Below are 18,871 nucleotides of genomic sequence, written 5' to 3'. Positions count from 1 at the left end.
CATCCAGCCCTTTGTACACCAACAGGCACCCTACCCAGGCTGGGGCGTGCAGGGCTGTGGCACAGACCGGTTTCTGGGCTCTCCTCTCATAGCTGCGAAGCTCTTCTTTTGTCACAGCTGATCTCCCTGCTGGTGAGCAGTGAGCGGGCTTCTCTGGATGCGGGAACTTCTCCTTTGCTTTAGCTTCTCCCCTGGGGTGCAGGTCCCATCCCATTTCCTCCTCATTTTTTCTTTCTTTCATCCTACCCAGTTACACAGAGATCTGTCTTGTTCTTTTAGGTGTCTCAGGGCTTCTGCTAGTGTTCAGCTGGTGCCCTGTGAGATTAATCCTTGTGTAGATATGTTCTTCATGCATTTGTGAGGAGAGGTGAACTCATGTCCTACTGTTCCTCCACTCTCTGGACTCTTCAACCCGCACAGTTAACACATATTTGCCAGCAGAATTAACACGTTATTTACTGGAGACATATCAATCAGCACATCAGTTGTTAACCCCAGTGTTATTGACCATATATGTATCAATATATTTTTAGAGAGTGATGCAATTGACATCACTGTGCAAAGTCATTAGAGCTTAAAATTCATCATGGGTCCCTTACACAATTTAGGATTGTTGTTATCATTCACATTTTGCTCCATTAGGTTTTTGCTCCAACCTTGTGTATGTTATAAATGCAAGGTTGTGGCCATAAAATTTCAAAAATGATGCATCACAAAATTTTGAGTGAAGAGTTTTTGCTTTGATTGAGCAACATATATACTACTGTCTCAGAAGATGATAGTTCTTCAGAACGTAATTCTGACTCAGACAGTGTGAATATTAAGACAGTGTGAACAACAGAAAGACAAAAACCACCTCAGTGATTGATTCTGATAAGAAAACTGAAAATGAAACTCACCGTGCCGGAGAAGACATTACAGGTGTGTCAGGCTTAACTAATGAGTGTGATAATCTGCAAAATGTTAGTGAAATAACAGAATTAATTTTTGGCTTGCCAAAATAAAAATTCCTGGCCACAGGCGTTAGTTTCTGTAAAAATCCCGTGGTCAATAGTGAGTTAATAGAAGAGTAGACCTTGGAGGGTAGTGATCAAGACAGGAATATATTTCTGTATATGTATACAAATATGTACATATTTGTATGTATTATATTTCCTGGAAGATTTTGAGAAACGGGCTTATTTAAGTGGATCACCTATTTTTGACCAAATGCCATCCCACAGAAGCACACTGCCTGACACATGTCAGCACATCACCGCTCTTGGCCCCAGGCTGCCACAGATACTGGCGTCTCTGTCCTCAGTCACCCTTGGCGGCTGGTGCAGTGGCTCCAGTTTAGAGCAGCTTGTTTGCAAGCTCCTGTGAGCCAGCACTCATGGACTGTCCTGCAGTAAATCTCCATGTGTGTTGATGCTGTAGCAAATGCCATCTGGGCAGCTTCTCTGTGTGAAGAGTCTGGTAACAAAGCTGTCTTCCCTGTGAAGGCAGGAGTGGCTTTGTCCTGCTTCTGTGACAGGCCTAGCCCCTAGCAGAGTGCCTTGTACCTCGGGGAGGTCATCTGTCTGCTGACTGGCTGAATGAAAAGGACCAAGGCAATGGCCTTGTGTGTTCAGGACCAAGGGAACTGCCTGGTGGAAGGTCTCTGGGTCTGAGCTCCTTGTGTACCCTCTGTGGGGCTCTGTCAGTCTTCTGTGATGTCAGAGGCTTGATCTTCTGCACTTTGTGATGTCACTGCTGAGCCACCTGCCCACGGCCACGCCTTCCCAGGCCCTGTGGCACTCAGCCTGTTCCTGTCCTGTCTAGATGCTGTTCTGAACAGATTTGCTGTGTCTCTGTCTCTTCCTCCCAAGGGCAGCCCGTATCTGACGTGACTCATATCCTGAGTCCAGCAGAGTGGCCAGTACGGTGGGTCCTCACCATGTGTTTGCTGAGTGAATGCACAGCTGCAGAGTCTCACCAGGGGCCCCAGATGATGCATGGATAGGAAACAGATGACCAGTGATGTGTTTCTGGAGATACTCAGAGATGCTGCTGAGAGGGTTGGGGGAGTGGGTTCTGCACTGAGCTGGGGCAGGGGATAAACAGTGCAGGAGCTGAGGGCTGGGTCAGATGATCCAGGAGCTGGTTTCCCCTCTTACGGCTTGTGAATGACCTAACCTCTCTGCTGCATCCGAGAGATGCCTCAGATTGTTGTATTAAATGAGACGATACCCGGGACATGGTTAATTACTGTTATCATGTTTATTATTAAGTAAAATTCCTAGCTGTGTTAGGCCCAACCAATAATTATGGGGCCAAGGTGGAGGAAGATTACAGATTGGAGGCAGAGGGGAGACATGAGGTTTCTGACATCTCTCTCTTCTGGTTACTCCATCCTTCCCCTAAAATAGCTCAAGGTGTGCTTTTGCATCACCTGGAGGCAGGGTGGACCCTGGGCCTCAGAGGCTCAGGAGAGAGCAGTTCATGGTGTGGGATGCAGTTGTAGAAAGGGCCGGAAAAGAGTGCAAAGGGAAAGAGGCACTAAGGAGGCATCCGGATCCTAACTGTATTAAAGGAAAGATGTGAGTAACAGCACTTTGTGAAACCTTGAATTTGTATGCTGCCTAACTAGCATTACAACATGCTTATCCTCCTGTTATGAGTGTTTATGCTGGGCAGTGGGTCTTTTAGGTTAGCTATATTTCTTAAATTTTAATGTACTTCTTCTAATCCTAATTCTAATTCTTCTAATTCCCACAAGCATTTCTTCAGGGTGAACCATGCTGTGCTCGGGGTGGTTCAGATGGTAAAGAATCTGCCTGCAATGCAAGAGACCAAGGTTCCATCCCTGGGTCAGGAAGATCCCCTGAAGAAGGGAATGGCAACCCACTCCAGTATTCTTACCAGAGGAATTCCATGGACAGAGGCATAGTCAGACACTACCGGGCAATTAACACTTTTTTCCCACTTTTACATTGAGTGCACTGTGAGCTCATAGAGGGCCCTGCCTTTGTGAGGCTCACCACCCACTGTGCCTGTGAAGCTGTAGAGTGTTAACTCAGGTTCCTCGAGGCCGGGAAGAAGTCCCCTGAACATCGCTTCACGGCCGGTGGCAGACTGGAGGAGGCTGGGAATATAAACTAGCCTTCCTGGGCAAGCACGCAGTGACCTACCAGGCCTGCTTGCTCCCAGGCCGTGTGGAATGAGCTCTTGCCTGGGGAAGGGAGCTCAGGCCATTTTAAATACTGAGGAAGAGAGAGGGTTCCAGCCTCTAAGGCATATGCCTCATCTCTTGGATCTCCTACCTGGAGCAGTGACTCAGAACCTACTGTATGCTTTGTTGAAATGCCAGAGGGACATCCTCACCAGCTAAGGTGCTGCTGCTCCTGAGTGTCCTCTGTGAGGTGTTGCTAGGCAACGAATCGAACACCTTCATCATGGTCCAGCCCACAGCTCCCTTTCAGGTGGCACTGTCCACAGGTGCTGACCAGGTGTGAACATCGCTGCCACAGAAGCAGTTTGCTGCCCATCTGGTCTCCCAGGTGGTGACTTAGTGTTGGATTGAACTTCCAGATTGGTCACTAGCCACTTTATGAGCCTCTGTGCCTTTAGTTCAGTGTCCCAAGTGTCATTTTAAAAAGGCCTGCTTTGTTCTGGCTCCTCCCCTAAGTGGGTCAGGGTAAATTTAGACAAGATCTTTAATGGCTCTGAGAATTCAGTTCAGTTTGGACTTGACTTTTGAGGACACAGTTCTCAGGGGGAAGATGTTCCAGTCTTATTCTGAACCTCTGCTTTAACTAGTCTGCTCTGATTATGACCTCCTTCAGGACTGAGGTTAAGCCAACAAGGAGGAAGTGACAGGAGAGGTCCACTGTGGCCTGGAGAGCAGAGGCTTTTTACAACAAAAATCCCTCTGCCTTCCTGGGACGTGCAGCCCATAGCCCATGGGGGATCCTGCCTCTTAGCCAGGCTGTAGCTGCTCCAGAATTCCTAAAGGGAAGCAACTTCAGGGACTAAGGAATGTCCTTGAACCTGTTCACGTCACTTTGCTAGCAGTAAGAAGTCAGCTATTCATATCTGAATAAAGTGTGAGGAGATGATGGACAAGAGGGGAGGTGGGCTCCACGCCCTGTCCTCCCCGCTGCCAGCCCACCCCAGCCAAGCCTGGTGCTGCCTCCGCCAGAGTCGTGGTGTCAGCTCTTGCTCATGGAATTGTGGGGTGGGACAGTGCCCAGATGACCCCTCCTTAGTGACAAACATGTTTTAAGTAAATCACTCCTGTGGTCACATCTGTGGCTGCCCCGTGGCCCCTCCAATCCATGATTCTGTGTTTCTTCACTTGGGCCGAGGTCTTACACTTCAAGTGTGGCAGTGCTTTAGGCAATTTCCCTGCCTTCTCCACCATCCATGCAAATATAAATACAGTGTCACCATGCCTCAGTTCCTCCTCCTTGTCAGTTAACGTCAGAAAGGACACCACATGAATGGCAGAAGCAGTGGTAGGTGACCACTGCATTTGGAGAACACCCTGAGAAAAGAGTGTTCCATCGGGAAGATCCCCTGGAGAGGGAAATAGCAACCCTCTCCAGTATTCTTGCCTGGAGTATCCCAGGGACAAAGGAGCCTGTAATTCCATGGGGTTGCAAAGAGTCGGATACGATCACTCACTCAGGTCGCTTGAGGCTACTCTACAACCTTGAAAAGAAATGAATTTGGTGACATTCAAGACGTGATTTAATCTCTTTAAGGTCCAAGACAGAAGCAGCTGGACTGAGACGGGCCAGGTCCGCCTGACAGCCTAAGCATGTCCGTAGCAGGACCAGCTCAGCCCCACTCGCTCTGCGGGCAGGCTGTATGGGTGGGCCCCCCTGCAGCCCCTCTGCTCAGGGATGCCTGGGCTGAGTCTGGCTTCCTGGTGCCTTTAACTATGACATTAGGACTGCTAAGTCACTTCAGTCGTGTCCGACTCTGTGCGACCCCATAGACGGCAGCCACCAGGCTCCCCCGTCCCTGGGATTCTCCAGGCAAGAACACTGGAGTGGGTTGCCATTTCCTTCTCCAGTGCATGACAGTGAAAAGTGAAAGTGAAGTCTCTCAGTCGTGTCCAACTCTTAGCAACCCCATGGACTGCAGCCCACCAGGCTCCTCCGTCCATGGGATTTTCCAGGCAAGAGTACTGGAGTGGGGTGCCATTGTCTTCTCCGGACATTAGGACAGTCACCTTGATTTCCAAGATTGTCAGTCTGTATGAGACAATCCTGTTTCTAGGCAGACCGTGTGCTGATTCAGTGTCGCCGCTCGTCCTCACAGCCACTTTGTGAGGTAGATGCTGTGATTCCCACTGCACAGAATTAGAAAACCAAGCCCCTGGCAGGGTGAGGACCATGCCCATGACTGCACCGTGTTGTACCCACGTCTCTCTGACTCAGCCCCTGAGCTCTTACACGTGGTTAAGATGGGCTCTTGAACAATGCTACAGAATAGAATTAATACCAAAGGGGATTCATTAAAAAATTCTAGTGCCCAGGTCTCGCCCCAGACCAATTACATCGTGAGGTCTGGGGCAGGAGGTGGGGATGGGGTTTCTGAAGGCCCCCGGGTGATCCCAGTGTGCAGGAAGGTTTGGGGATGTCTAGGTTAAGCACTTCTGCTCTGCTAGCTTCTTAATTCCCAATCTTAGCTGCCCAGACCCGCAGGGGACCCATCTAAGTATACTGAAGGATATGCCCACGGGAGTCTGATTTATTTGATTTGGGAAGGGCCTTAAGTTACTCCGGGCGACTGCTGTGAGGCAGAGACCATTGTGCTAAGTTTCAGGGGAAGCACCCTCTGAAAATGATTGCCATGGTTAAAATTATATATTAAATGAGGGCTTGGTGAGGACACTTTTAGTCTTTTTCAACGTGCACTTGTAATTCCCTAGGAAGCCACTCTTCACCTTTGTCTCAGTTTGCTGGCTCAGGGGAGGAACTCCGTCTGGACTTTTCCAGCAAATGTAGCTGGAAAGAAAAGGGAAGGGGTCAGGAAGCAGTGTCACTGGAATATTCTAGCTGTTCGCTTGTGCTTTATCCCTGTAGTCAGTTCAGTAATACTGTCTATCCTCTGAGGTAAAGGAACTGAAAGTTCTGTTCAGGAAGAAAATAATAACTTTGCATAGCTTTAAACTCTGTTAACATGAAGTAGAAGCTTTATAGGAGAAGGAAATGGCAACCCACTCCAGTATTCTTGCCTAGAAAATCCCATGGACGGAGGAGCCTGGGAGGCTACGGTCCATGGGGTCATGAAGAGTCAGACACGACTGAGTGACTTCAGTTTTGCCTAGAGCAGCTTTATATGCTGTGAAAATTTAATCTCTTTTTTCTTAAAATGTGTGCTTATTTTTTATTGAAGTATAGTTGATTTATAGCGTGTTTCTGGTGGATGGTAAGGTCATTCAGTTATATATATATGTGTGTGTGTGTGTGTAATTATTTGGATTCGTTTCCATTACAGGTTATTACAAGATATTGAGTGTAGTTCACTGTACTGTACAGTAGGTCCTGTTGTTTATCTATTTTATATATAATAGTGTGTATATGTTAATCCCAAACTCCTACTAATTCATCTCTCCCTGTTTCCTCTTTGGAAACCATGTTTGTTTTTTATGTCTGAGTCTCTGTTTTGTTTTGTAAATAAGCTCATTTGTATCATCTAGATTCTACATATTACTGATACCGTATGATGTTTGTCTTTCTCTGACTGAGTATGATTCTCTCTAGGTCCAGCCATGTTGCTGCAAATGGCATTACGTCATTCTTTTTTATGGCTGAGTAGTATTACATTGTGTATATATACCACATCTTCATCTTTTTAATCCATTCATCTGTCAGTGGACATTTAGATTGCCTGCATGTCTTGGCCATTGTAAATAGTGCTGCTATGCACAGGGTGTGTGTTTCTTTTCTAATTATGATTTGGCTCAGACCATAAAGAATCTGCCTGTAATGCAGGAGACCGAGTTTGATCCCTGGGTGGGGAAGTTCCCCTGGAGAAGAAAATGGCCCACTCCAGTATTCTTGCCTGGAGAATTTCATGGACAGAGGAGCCTGGTGGGCAACAGTCCATTGGGTCACAAAGAGTTGGACTGAGCGACTAACACTTTCACTTTTCCATATATATGCCTGGGGATATATATATGGGATATATGTATACGATTGCAGGATCATGTGGTAGCTCTATTTCAAGTTTTTTAAGGAACCTCCATACTGTTTTCCGTAGTGGCTGTATCAACTTACATTCCCAGCAAGAGTATAGGAGGGTTCTATCCCACACCCTCTCCAGCATTTATTATTTGCAGATGTTTTTTTAAAGAGTTAAATTTTTATAAAAGATTTTATTGAAGCATAGTTGATTTGCAGTGCTGTGTTAATTTTTTCTGTGCAGGAACGTGACTCAGTTATACATATACATACATGCATATGTGCACACATGCACACACACGTTCTCTCTCACACTCTTTTCCATTATGGTTTGTCACAGGGTGTTGAATATAGTTCTCTGTGCTATACAGTAGGGCCTTATTGTTTATCCATCATATATATATAATAGTTTGCATGTGCTTATCCCAAACTCTCAGTCATCCTGCACTCCGTCCTCTATGAGTCTGTTTTTATTTCATTGATTTGTGTCATACTTTAGATTCCACATGTAAGTGATACATGGTATTTGTCGTTCTCATATTTACTTCCCTTAAGTATGATAATCTTTTGGTCCATCCTTGGTGCTGCAAATGGCACTATTTGATTCTTTTTGATGGCTGAGTAATATTCAGTTGTATAAATGTGCCACATCCTCTTTGTCCATTCATCTGTGTCGATGGACATTTAGGTGGTTTCCGTGTCTTAGCTGTTGTAAACAGTGCTGCAGTGAACATAGAGGGTACCTGAATTATAGTCTTATCTAGGTATACGCCCAGGAGTGGAGTTGCTGGATCATATGGCATATGGCATATCTAGTTTTCTGAGGAACATCCATAGTGGCTGCAGCAGTTTACGTTTCCATCAGCAGTGTAAGAAGGTTCCCTTTTCTCCGCATCCTCTCCAGCATTTGTTATTTGTAAACTTTTTAATGATGGTCATTCTTGACTAATGTGAGGTGGTACCTTGTAGTTTTGATTTGCATTTCTTTAATAATTAGTGATGTTGAGCATCTTTTCATGTGCTGATTGGTCATCTGTGTGTGCTTTTTGAAGAAATGTCTATTTAGGTCTTCTATTTTTTCATTGGGCTGTTTGTCGTTGAGTTGTATGAGTTGTTTGTATATTTTGGAAGTTAAGCCCTTGTTGGTTGCATCATTTGCAAATATTTTCTCCCAGTTTGTAGATTGTCTTTTTGTTTTGTGTATGATTTTCTTTGCTGTGCAGAAGCTTATAAGTTTGATTAGGTCCCACTTGATTTTTGCTTTTATTTCTGTAGCCTTGGGAGATTGAACTAGGAAAATATTGCTGTGATTTTTTTGAGAATATTTTGTTTACATTCTGTGATATCTTGTCATATATTTAGGTCGTTAAGCCATTTTGAGTTTATTTTTGTATTAAGTGTGAGGGTGTGTTCTAACTTTATTGATTTACATGTGGCTGTCCAGCTTTCACAACACCACTTGCTGAAGAGACTATCTTTTCTCCGTTGTATATTATCATCTCCTTTGTTGAAGATTGTAGATATGTGGGTTTATTTCTAGGCTTTCTGTTCTGTTTTGTTCATCCATGTCTGTTTTTGTGCCAGTACCAGGCAGTTTTAATTACTGTAGCTTTGTAGTATTGTAAGTCTGGAAGGATTATACCTCTGGCTTTATTCTCTTTCCTCAGGATTGCTTTGGGAACTATGGGTCCTTCATGGTTCCATGTAAATTTTAATATTATTTGTTTTAATCTGTGAAAATTTTCATGGGTAATTTGATAGGGATCACATTTTAAAAAAATGTAGATTTAAAAAAAAAATAGTATGGCCATTTTAACCATATTCATCTAATCCAAAAGCATGGAATATCTTTCCATTTCTTTGAATCATCTTCAGTTTCCTTTAGCAATGTTCTATAGCTCTTAGTATGTAAATTGTTCACCTTCTTGGTTAGTTTTATCCCTATTTTTTGATGTGATTTTAAATTGGATTTTTAAAACTTTCTCATCCTGATATTTCGTTACTGTAAAGAGAGGCAACAGGTTTTGTGTGTTGATCTTGTGTCCTGCTACCTTGCTGACTTTGTTGATCAGTTTTAATGGTTTTTGTGTGGAATCTTCTGTATAGACACCATGTCTTCTGTACATAATGGCAGCTTTACCCCTTCCCTTCTGACTTGGATACCTTCTATTTCTTTTTCTTGCCTGATTGTTGTGTCTAGGACCTCCAGTACTATGTTGAAGGGGAGTGGTGAGAGTCGGCATCCTTGCTGTGTTCTGGAATTCAGTGGGGCAGCCTTCAGCTTTTCATTGTTGAGTATTATGTATGTTGGCTGTGGGTTTATTTTATTATGTTATGTTCCCTCTATACACAGTTTGGTGAAAGTTTTTATAAAAAATGGATGTTGAATTTTATCAAATGCTCTTTCTGTGCCCATTGAGATGATCATGTAGTTTTTGGTTTTTCATATTACTTACCTATGCATTCCCATTTTTTGACAGTTACTCCAGTCAGGATGGGCTAAGTTGTGCTGCCTTAATGAACAGTTCCCAAGTCTCAATGGTGTTACTGCACAAGGACTTATTTGTTCCTCATGCTGCAGTGGGTCTGTGTATGGCACCACTCAGAGGCCCAGATGAAGCGTCAGTGGTCTCCCAACTGCTGAGGCAGAAAAGCAACATAGTAAGTGGTGTATTAGCTCTTAAAACTGCCAGCAGAAAGTGATATATGTGACTCTGGTTCATCATTCATTGGCAAAAAGCCACGCCTAACTTCAAGGGAAAATGGGGGTGATTTTTATAATGTGCTCAGAAGTAGGTGGACTAATCATGAACAGTTCTAGTGACTACACAGCAAAATTCATATGTATCTCATTTTTACTGGCACTGCCGTGAGAATGCTGGCGCCTGTCTGGATTCTAGCTCATAGATGGGCATGAGCCACAAGAAGACAGTGCCACCGTGGCTCCTGGTGTCACGTTAACACTTCAGCAGTGAGAGTCTTTTAGTGGATCAGAGTGGCTCTTCCTGTGAAATGCCATAGTGGATAGGTGCCTCAGGAGGGGTAACTTGCTTTTTGGCTAGGACAGCCCTTACTATGGCATTACTGTGTTGAGGTGGATAGCAGGGTCCTGGGGGTCAGGATGGATGAGCTACTTTTTAACCCTTTGCTTTTCTCTCCAATAAAGCGTAGCATGGTGTCACATTCAGTGAAAATACCAGTTCAGGATACAAAAGTAATTGAAAATAAATTGGAACCTCTCTTCAGAAACTTGAAAGGAGTATTACATGTACAACCTAGGCAGTCCTTCTGCAAGTTCTCTTTCTCAGTCTGGTTCCTCATTGTTTCCTTCAAGACTTTTCCCAAACAGGTCAGCATGAGGTCTTCCTAGACCTTCCTCTCCACACCCCACCCGCCCCCACCGCACACCCTCCGCCCCAGCCCTGGGCAGAATCAGTCCCATGTCTGTGCTCACTCTATACTTAAATGTACTATTACAGCACATATTATATTGTTTTATGATGTGACATTTATAGAATCATTTTACTTCACAAATCTAGTCTAAGTGCTTGACAAGTATTAGCTGTCCAGACCTCATACCGTACCTATAAGGTGATCATTGTTTACATTGCAGAGCAGAAAACTCAGACTTGGGGGGCACAGGTAATTTTCCCAAGGGTGTTTGGGTAGACAGTGGTGAAGCAGGGTTTGAGCTGAGGTAGTTGGACACTATTGACCAGGGGATAAGCCTCGTGGGAGCAGGTACATGACTATGTTTGAGTCCCCACAGGTCCATCCAGCCTCTGGTCACTAGGAATGTTTTATAGGTGAAGGAGCACAGTGTTCAAACCTGTGGACGGACCATAACTTGTTTGGCCTGTTTCCAAATTTTTGTGTATAATTTGTGCTGTTGTGAATCTATTGTACAAATTACACTGATGTCACTGGAATAATTTGGGGTAAATTCCCCTAAGTGAAGTGACTCAATAAGTACAAATGGTTTTATGTATAATTGCTTATTGCTTATAAACAGTTTTATGTATAATTGCTTATTGCTTAGTCATTCTCCAGAAATTTGGAACTCAGAATTTATAATTCCACCATCTATTTTCAGATGCATCCACTTCATCATACTATCTTCAGCACTTTGTATTTTAATCAGTTAAAATCACCTGTATGGGGAAGACTGGAGTTGAATAATGAGTGGTGAATTTGTTCCAGGATTACTGTGGGGATCGTGAAGTTTGGATTCCTGGTGCCCTGTTGAAGTTTATTAGCTCACTAGGAAGTTACAGAAGCGTCTGTCTTTGAAATAGACTGGGTTCATTCGGTGTACTGGACAGAACTGAGCCTAGAATAAACAAAGTTGGCTATCTTTTTGTTCCTATCCAACTTTTATGTTGTGCAGTGCTTATAACTGGGTGCCTCCCCAACCCTCCCACACTATCCAAATACCCAGAGTCCTCTGTGGTCCCCTTATAAAGACACCTTTAAAGACTAGGAACCCATTCTTGCTAAATGGCAGATAACTGACTATAGCTTAGAAGTGCCAGGTTCTTTTTGGAGAAGAAGCAGACCTTTGAAACAGAACAGGAATGGGAATCTTGTGTGATTTTTGTGCCCGAAGTGTGGGGGGTTAAGAGAGAAGCCTGTTCTTGATCCAAGGCCACTCACAGGGCTGCTGGCCCAGCCTGAGAGGCAGCCGCAGAGCCAGTGAGGGCCTGGCTTGGTTTTTATCTGAACAGCTGCGGTAGATCCTGGAGTGTGGCGGTAGGCCCTGTGGGAGCCTCAGCAGCAGGTCCTACAGCCCAGCTCTCGATGAGCGGCCTGTGGCCAGCCTGGTGGCTTGATGCTAATAATAACAGCAGCAACAGAAACCCTGGAGCTATCAGCAAGGCTGCTCTGGGTCAGCGCAGCAGCCATTTGTCAGGAAGCCTTCATTCTGGCCCGACCTTATCCTCACATCACAGTAGTGTTCTAGAAAGTTCTTTTCTTCCTTGCTTAATATCGTTCCATGGATTGCCCCCTGACCTACTGTAAAATTCCCTCTTCCCTGTGTACTGTGAGGCCTCCCCCGCCCCCCTCAGGTCACAGTACCCATCCTTCACTTCCAGGGACACACAGGCTCAGCTCTTCATCACCACTTTTCACCAGCTACCTCCTCTGCATGCCCGACAGCTGCTTCTTGCCCAGACCTCAGTTCATGGGGTCTCTCCCAGGAAAGCCTTTTAGCTCACTGTTCTCCATCACACTCACACCTGTTTACTCTGGTCTCTCATCACATGACATAAGCTCTGAGAGAGCAGGGAGCCTCTTTTTGTTTTGTTTGGTCCTGGTTGAAAGTTGCTGTTGGCAGATCTTAGTACAGGATCTTGCACATAGTAGGTACACAGTAAACCTTAATCCTTACATGCCCTGGGAATTACGTATTATTGTCACTCAAATGAGTTTTCAAGAGATGGCCCTTTAAGATTGCAGTCCTTTGTGTTCAAACCAGGATTCAAATCCAGCTTTCTCTAGTCTGAGTGGAGTAGCCCAGAGTTTACTAAAGACTGATGTCATCAGATTCACTTAGATGGGCAACTTGCTTATGACTCAGCCTGAGTTCCTGCTATACTTGTTTCCAGTGCCGCCTCAAAGAATGGTGCTGAGAGGACTAAAGGCAGACAAAGCATAACACGTACTGGTGGCCCCAGGAAATGACTGTGTTTGTAAAGACACTGCAGTGCCTCAAATTTGCGAATTGACTGAGTGGATAGGGAAGCCTGGTGTGCAGTCCACGAGGCCCCAAAGAGTTGGACACGACTGAGCAACTGGACTGAGTGTCCGATTATTCATTGTGACTTGCTTCCTTTTGGGGAATCATGAAGGCTATTTAAGGTAAACAAAGCATTTTCTTTTGTTTTAAAAATGAACAGATAAAATGTAGTAATCTATATAGTGGAATATTCTGAAAGTACTGACAGGCTGTGGTGTGGGTGAACCATGATAACAGGCTAGGTGAAAGAGGCCAGACATGTTCACACTGCAATTTCATTTACATGAAATGTCTTGAATTGGCAAAACCACAGAGACAGAAAACAGATCTGCGGGTGCCAGGCCCTGTGGGGAGGGACTGCTTAATGTGTATGTCCTTGTAGGGTGATGAAAATGTTGTGGGATTACACAGTGGTGATGACTGTACAACACTGAATGTTCCAAATCCCACGGGATCGTATACTTTAAAATGGTTTTTGAAACACAGTTAAAATCCACAACTTAAAAAAAGTCAATGAATTAGAAAATAGAAAATGATAGTTGCACTTCTCAGCTGTTTCTGGACAGAATAAATGTGCATAACTCTGACAAGCTCAGTAAAGTGAGTGAGACACAGATGTGCTAAAGGGAATTAGAATAATGATTCGCACAGATATATATTTTTAAAAGACACGTAATCCTGAAAACCTTAATGTAGCAAGGACTGGGCAGGGCACACCCAGTGGGTGTGAGGACTCTGAGCTGGCTTGGAGGAATCTGCTTCTGCCTCTTTGTTTAGGACATAAGAGCAAATTGCACATGAGGGACAGCGGGTGGGGACGAGAACAGACAAGCAGCTGCGCTTTACCCACTTCGTGCCTCACTCCATTTGGACGGGAGTGTAGAAACTAATTTCATCCTCTTGTCCTGCCCGTGCAAAAGTTGGAGAGGTTCCACAGTAGATGGATTCAAGAATACATATGCCCGACCCTTAGAGAACTAGATGGTCAGAGGGGCTCCAAACCACTTTTGAGGCACTGGTGCCGCTGACATGGCTACGTCCCTGCAGGCTCTCCTCCAGCAGTGACCACACCACTGCCCGGGTGCCAGGTCTTCATCTGCCCCTCCCCACACCTCTACTCCTCTTCCCCACCCCTGACAGTCTCTCCTGCCTTCCCAGTTAATCCTGCTCTTCCTCTCAAGTCCAGCTCAAGCCCCGCTTAACTTAGGATTTACACTGTACTATCTCTATATTTTGTTTCTGTGTCTAGGACTCATCTCCAGGCAGAGAGCAGTTCTGTGGTGACCAGAACCTCTCCTTGTGATTCCAGGGGCCCCCCACCATCACGTCCAGGCTTCGCCGCCTTCCAGTCACCCTTTCTCTATTCTCACTGCCCTGGTGGTTTTCCTTTACTGGACCAGTCTGGTAGTGACAATCTCAGGGTGCGACGTGTAAATGAGAGCAGACCCACGAGAGTCTTCAGTCCTGGGGCTTCTGTTGGTGCAGCTGCTAAGAGATCGTCTTTCTCTCGGAGTTGCTGAACTAGTGAGAGCCTCTGGGGGCCAGGGCTGCCAACTCTTAGGATCCTGTCTGAGAACAAAGCTGCACAGGGCAGCTTTGATGTGTGTGTGTCCCGGATTGTAATTGCGCTGGATGCTGGCACTTTCCCAGTTATGAGCACCAGCAGCTTGCCTGCTTGCTTGCAAGTGGAAGTGTTAATGCGCCTCCCATCACTCATGGTGGGCAGAGGCTGACCGGGAAAGAAATTTGTCAACTTGCAGTGTCTCTGGGGTTAAGTATTTATCTTTTGCATTAAAAATTGTTAATGTTGTAAAATACATGCAGCACTCACCATTTAGTGGTGTTTAAGCGTAGAGCTCAGTGGCATTAAGTACATTCATATTGTTGAGCAGCCATTAGCTCCATCCATTACCAGAACTTTTCATCTTCCCAAACTGAAACTCTGTACCCGTTAAACACTAACTATCCTCATTCTTTCTCAAATTCCTGCTCACCATGACTTGGTGTATCTATGAATTTGACTACTGTGGGTACTTCCTGTAAATGGAATCATACAGCATTTGTTGTTTTTGTGACTGGTTTATGTATGGCCCTCAGCATGCTGTCCTCATGGTTTATCCACACTGCAGCAGGTGCCAGAATCTCCTTGCTTCCTAAGGCTGAATAGTGTGTGGATGAACCATTGATGGACACTTGGGTGGTTTCCACTCTCTGGCTACCATGAGTAAAGCTGCTGTGAACATGGGTGAACAAATACCTGCCCAGTCCAAGGCCCAGCTTTCTCCCGGGGCCTGCACCCAGTGGTGGGATTTCTGGGTCACATGGTAACCGGTTAACTCCCTAAGGAACTGTCAGGCTGTTCTCCACAGCTACTACAGCAGGCTCCAATGTCCAACTTTTTTTTTTTTTTTAATGGAACTGTGGTAATGCTGGGAAAAGAGCTTAAGCCATTAGCCCATTTGCTGCTGAAACATTTTAGCTAGACGCTTCGGCCTGAAGCAGTTCTGTCTTCACCAGCACCACTTCATAAACTCCTGGTCTGTCATTCTGACAGTTCAGTCGCACCTCAGTCCAGGGTAGAAATGGCCTCTCCCACCTTCCAGGGAGGGGAGTGGGTAGGCACGTCCTGACTGTGGGTAACCTGTTTCCTCACACCCCCTCATCCATCCATTTTGGTGTTTTTAGCAAAAATGAAGTCACCTTCTAATCCTAACATACTGTTGCGGAGAGGCTGCAAAGGCTGTTGTGCACTCACAGTGCATCCCAGTCAGATACGTGAGTGGCTGTTTGACTCGCCTTCCCCCTGCGTCCTCTCTCCAGCCATTAGGAACTAAGGTGGAGGGTGCTTGAGACAAGAGCTTGGGACAGGTGCTGTTTTATAAACACTTTATTTCTTCATCATCACCTCATACAGATGCTGAGGTACCACCCTCTCTTTCCATTTGGTATGCTCGTGACTTTTTGTGGTATTTTTCCTTAAACAAGAAAATTTGGAGTAAACACTGTGTATTGCCAGTTAGTCTTCTAACAGTAATTTTTAAATGCTGTTGTATCGTCAATGCAAGAAGACAACACCAACAGTACAGTACGAGGGGGTCACACAACGTCATGGCGGGAGAGGACTCACGGAGGTGGGTGAGACCACAGCAGGGGTATGGACATGCACCCAGAGACGTGCAGGGCAGGAGGAGCAGGTGGACTTGCAGCCCAGCTGTGGCCTCTGTGCCTTTCCAGGACGCTGCCGTCTCTCCCCTCTAGGACAGAGGAGATGCCTTGTCTACGGGCTTCATGGTTTTTTCATTATGAAAAGTTCACTGAATTCGACAGGCTGAAGCATTTCAAAAATTCTTAAGAAACAAGAACGCTGACAAAATAAAATTAACTTAAAACACACTAATTCAACGTGGAAATAAACCAAAGCAAAATGTTAACAGTGCAGATTTAACAGGCAGTCAGTATTGCGTGTGAGGGTGTTCAGAATGTCTTATAATGTACATTTTTAAAACTTTCATTTTTAATTTATTTATATCATATTTACTGTTTAATATACTTTGTGTAAAAAAGATGGAGACAAAAATAGTTTTCTGAGCTATGAAAAAAATTAAGTTCTTACAGGCACATTTACTGTTTCATTCTAGAAACATCTCAGGTTCACAGGTTGAACATTCAGCAGCTGTGTTTTTGTTTTTGTTTTTTTAAAAAAACATTCTTTGACCTTGGGAAAATCAGATCTCTCCTTTTGGGGCAGAGTTCTGTTGATGACGAAGGTGTGATTATGCAAATTACAGTGAATTATTCCGGATAATCCATGCCAACCTGCATCACACGTGCGGCTTCTCCCCAGGTGGCTCCTCATCACCGAGCTCCTCCAAGGAGGTGGGTTCTCCGGGTGATGGAGCTGGTGAGGCAGTGGCGGGGTGTGGGGCCCAGCGGGACGGAGGGCGACGGTTTGCTGGTCTCTCGGGCCTGGAGAAGCAAGGCTCTAGGGATGGAGCAAGTGCAGAACAAGGTAGTTCCTTCAGAGCGGAGGAAGAGAAAGACAGCGTTACGAGAGGGACAGGTCCTCCAGGAGGGCACACCCCCCACACAGACTTCTCTAAGACAAGTGCAACAGCCCAGCAGGTCTGAATGCTAATACACACATTGCTCACGGAGAATGTGTTAAAAAAAGACTACGAATTCAACACGAATGACCATTGCCAGCAGTCATGGGAAGATAGCAAATTGTGATGAAAATGTGGCATGAGATGGGTGTAAGTGGCTTTGGAATTGGGCTGCAGCAAATGGAAAGGGGAGTCAGAGGGGCGAGTGGTCTGCATGACCCCGTGGGCCTGTTCTCGCCTGGCCGTGCACATCGTTTCAGCCTTCTGAAGCATCTAGTCAGTTGCCGCGGCCAGTCCTGGGAGGTCAGCCTCCCTGCGCCTTGGTCTGTGGGCACCCGCAGAAGGCCCCAGGATGCCATCTGGCTGCATTAGCAGCAGGGCTCACCTTCAAATCAGCTCTGCTGCTGCTTGTTCCAGGTGGACCGGCACTGGGTGAGGCCCCCACAACAGTGATGTAACACTGCAGGCAGAAACTTTGATGGAGGCAGTTTTATCTAATGACTCTTACTGGCAGCAGCGTCAAAACAGGGGAGCCCGAGTGCATTCGTGCTACTGTGCTCCGGGCTCCTGCACCTTTGAAGAACCCTGGGGCTGGTCACCTATAGTATGTCCTCTCAAGGCCACTGCTCCTTTTTTGGTTTTACAGACTGTTGAGCCACTCGTCCTTACTCTGCAGCCAGGACAAAGGACACCCAGACTCAGGATCTGCGGGCACAAAGGTGGGGCAACTGTGGCAGGAGGAAACGAGTTCTGTCTACAGACACCCACACAACAGGAGGCTGAGGAGGGAGACCACTGTTGTGAAGAACATGGAACAAGGACCCTCAGAGCCACTCCAGAAGTAAGTGGAGGGATGTGAAGAGATGTGATGAGCACAGCAGAGACCAGACAAGGAGCATGTAGCCAGCAGAGTGAGGAAGAGACAGGGAGGGAGAAGGTGTCGGGCAGAGCACAGGAGGGTGGGGAGTGGCTGCTGCCTGGGGCCAGCAGAAAAGAAGCACTGACACACGATGATGCTAACATTGCTAGTTCTGGTGGCTTTTTACATGACTGCAACTTTTTACGAGCCCCAGCAGCAGAGCTCTTATACTAATGGAAACCATGGCAACCAGCGATACCTTGCCTATGAAAGCACGTCAGCACCAAAACAGCAGAAATAAAAGCGTACGTGGGACGGCGGCTGAGAAGTCTGCTACTGCTCAGGGTCTTTTGGTGTCTCGAGGTGTGTGTGGTGGGGGTAGATTGCTGGAGTACGTTTTTGGACAGCACTGTGGCCCATTTCTACCTAGCTGATGCTGAGTGACAGGGGTCTGTTTGTGCTACCTCTTCTCTCGCATTTGTGCATTCCTACGGAAAGAAAGGCTGTGTGACCATGAGTTAAGGAGACCAAGTTCTCCTTCATGTCACACCAGCACTTGTGAGCAGCGGATGCTCTCTTTTCCTGAGAAGCCCCTGCAGTGGAATAAGTTAAAAAGGTAAGAATTCAACACACCTGGCCAGTGCCAACAATAATGGGAAGACAGGCAGTAGTGGGGCTCTCGTCCTTGGAGCACCTCTTCTAGAAAGGGCCGCTGTAGCCACTCCATCATGTTTCGTGGGCCACATGCTTGGTCTTTGAGAGCCACGTGTGTTTAAGGCCAGCAGATAAGGGGAGGTGACCATCCTCGATTGGAAACAAGGCTGGTGTTTTCTCATGCTCCTCGACCGGGGCTCTGAAGGTGGTTCTACAGTTTTGGGGCAGGAATGACTATTTTGTTGACAAAGTTATTGAGCACTTGGTCAGCTGTGGTGACCCCTGGAAGGTCAAGATACATTTGTATTTCTTCCCTCTAGTGTGGTTGTTGAAAACAGAGGACAGCTTCCTGCACAGCACG

At 45.9% G+C, this 18,871-nt stretch overlaps 1 protein-coding gene and 1 long non-coding RNA gene across 6 annotated transcripts in view; one reads left to right on the top strand and one right to left on the bottom strand.

Moving 5' to 3' along the window:
• The first annotated feature begins 1,578 nt into the window (after positions 1-1,578).
• Positions 1,579-18,176, top strand: LOC107131785 (uncharacterized). Its single transcript, XR_003032366.2, has 2 exons — positions 1,579-1,905; positions 17,644-18,176. It is a non-coding gene; the product is annotated as an uncharacterized lncRNA (long non-coding RNA).
• The window catches only part of MTCL1 (microtubule crosslinking factor 1), a 113,508-nt gene continuing 110,403 nt past the window's right edge, over positions 15,767-18,871 (bottom strand). For 3 of the 5 annotated variants that reach the window (XM_059881044.1, XM_024984415.2, XM_005224298.5), the window contains one exon: positions 15,767-16,910. In XM_059881044.1, the coding sequence (XP_059737027.1) occupies positions 16,716-16,910 (195 nt within the window). In that variant the 3' untranslated portion in view covers positions 15,767-16,715. The remainder of the gene's footprint in view (positions 16,911-18,871) is intronic. The other 2 variants (XM_059881043.1, XM_010818953.4) reach the window with 1 other exon arrangement.

This window comes from Bos taurus, chromosome 24 (assembly GCF_002263795.3).
Source record: "Bos taurus isolate L1 Dominette 01449 registration number 42190680 breed Hereford chromosome 24, ARS-UCD2.0, whole genome shotgun sequence".
In the NCBI taxonomy this organism is placed as follows: domain Eukaryota; kingdom Metazoa; phylum Chordata; class Mammalia; order Artiodactyla; family Bovidae; genus Bos; species Bos taurus.
This window is presented reverse-complemented; position numbering and strand designations above follow the sequence as displayed.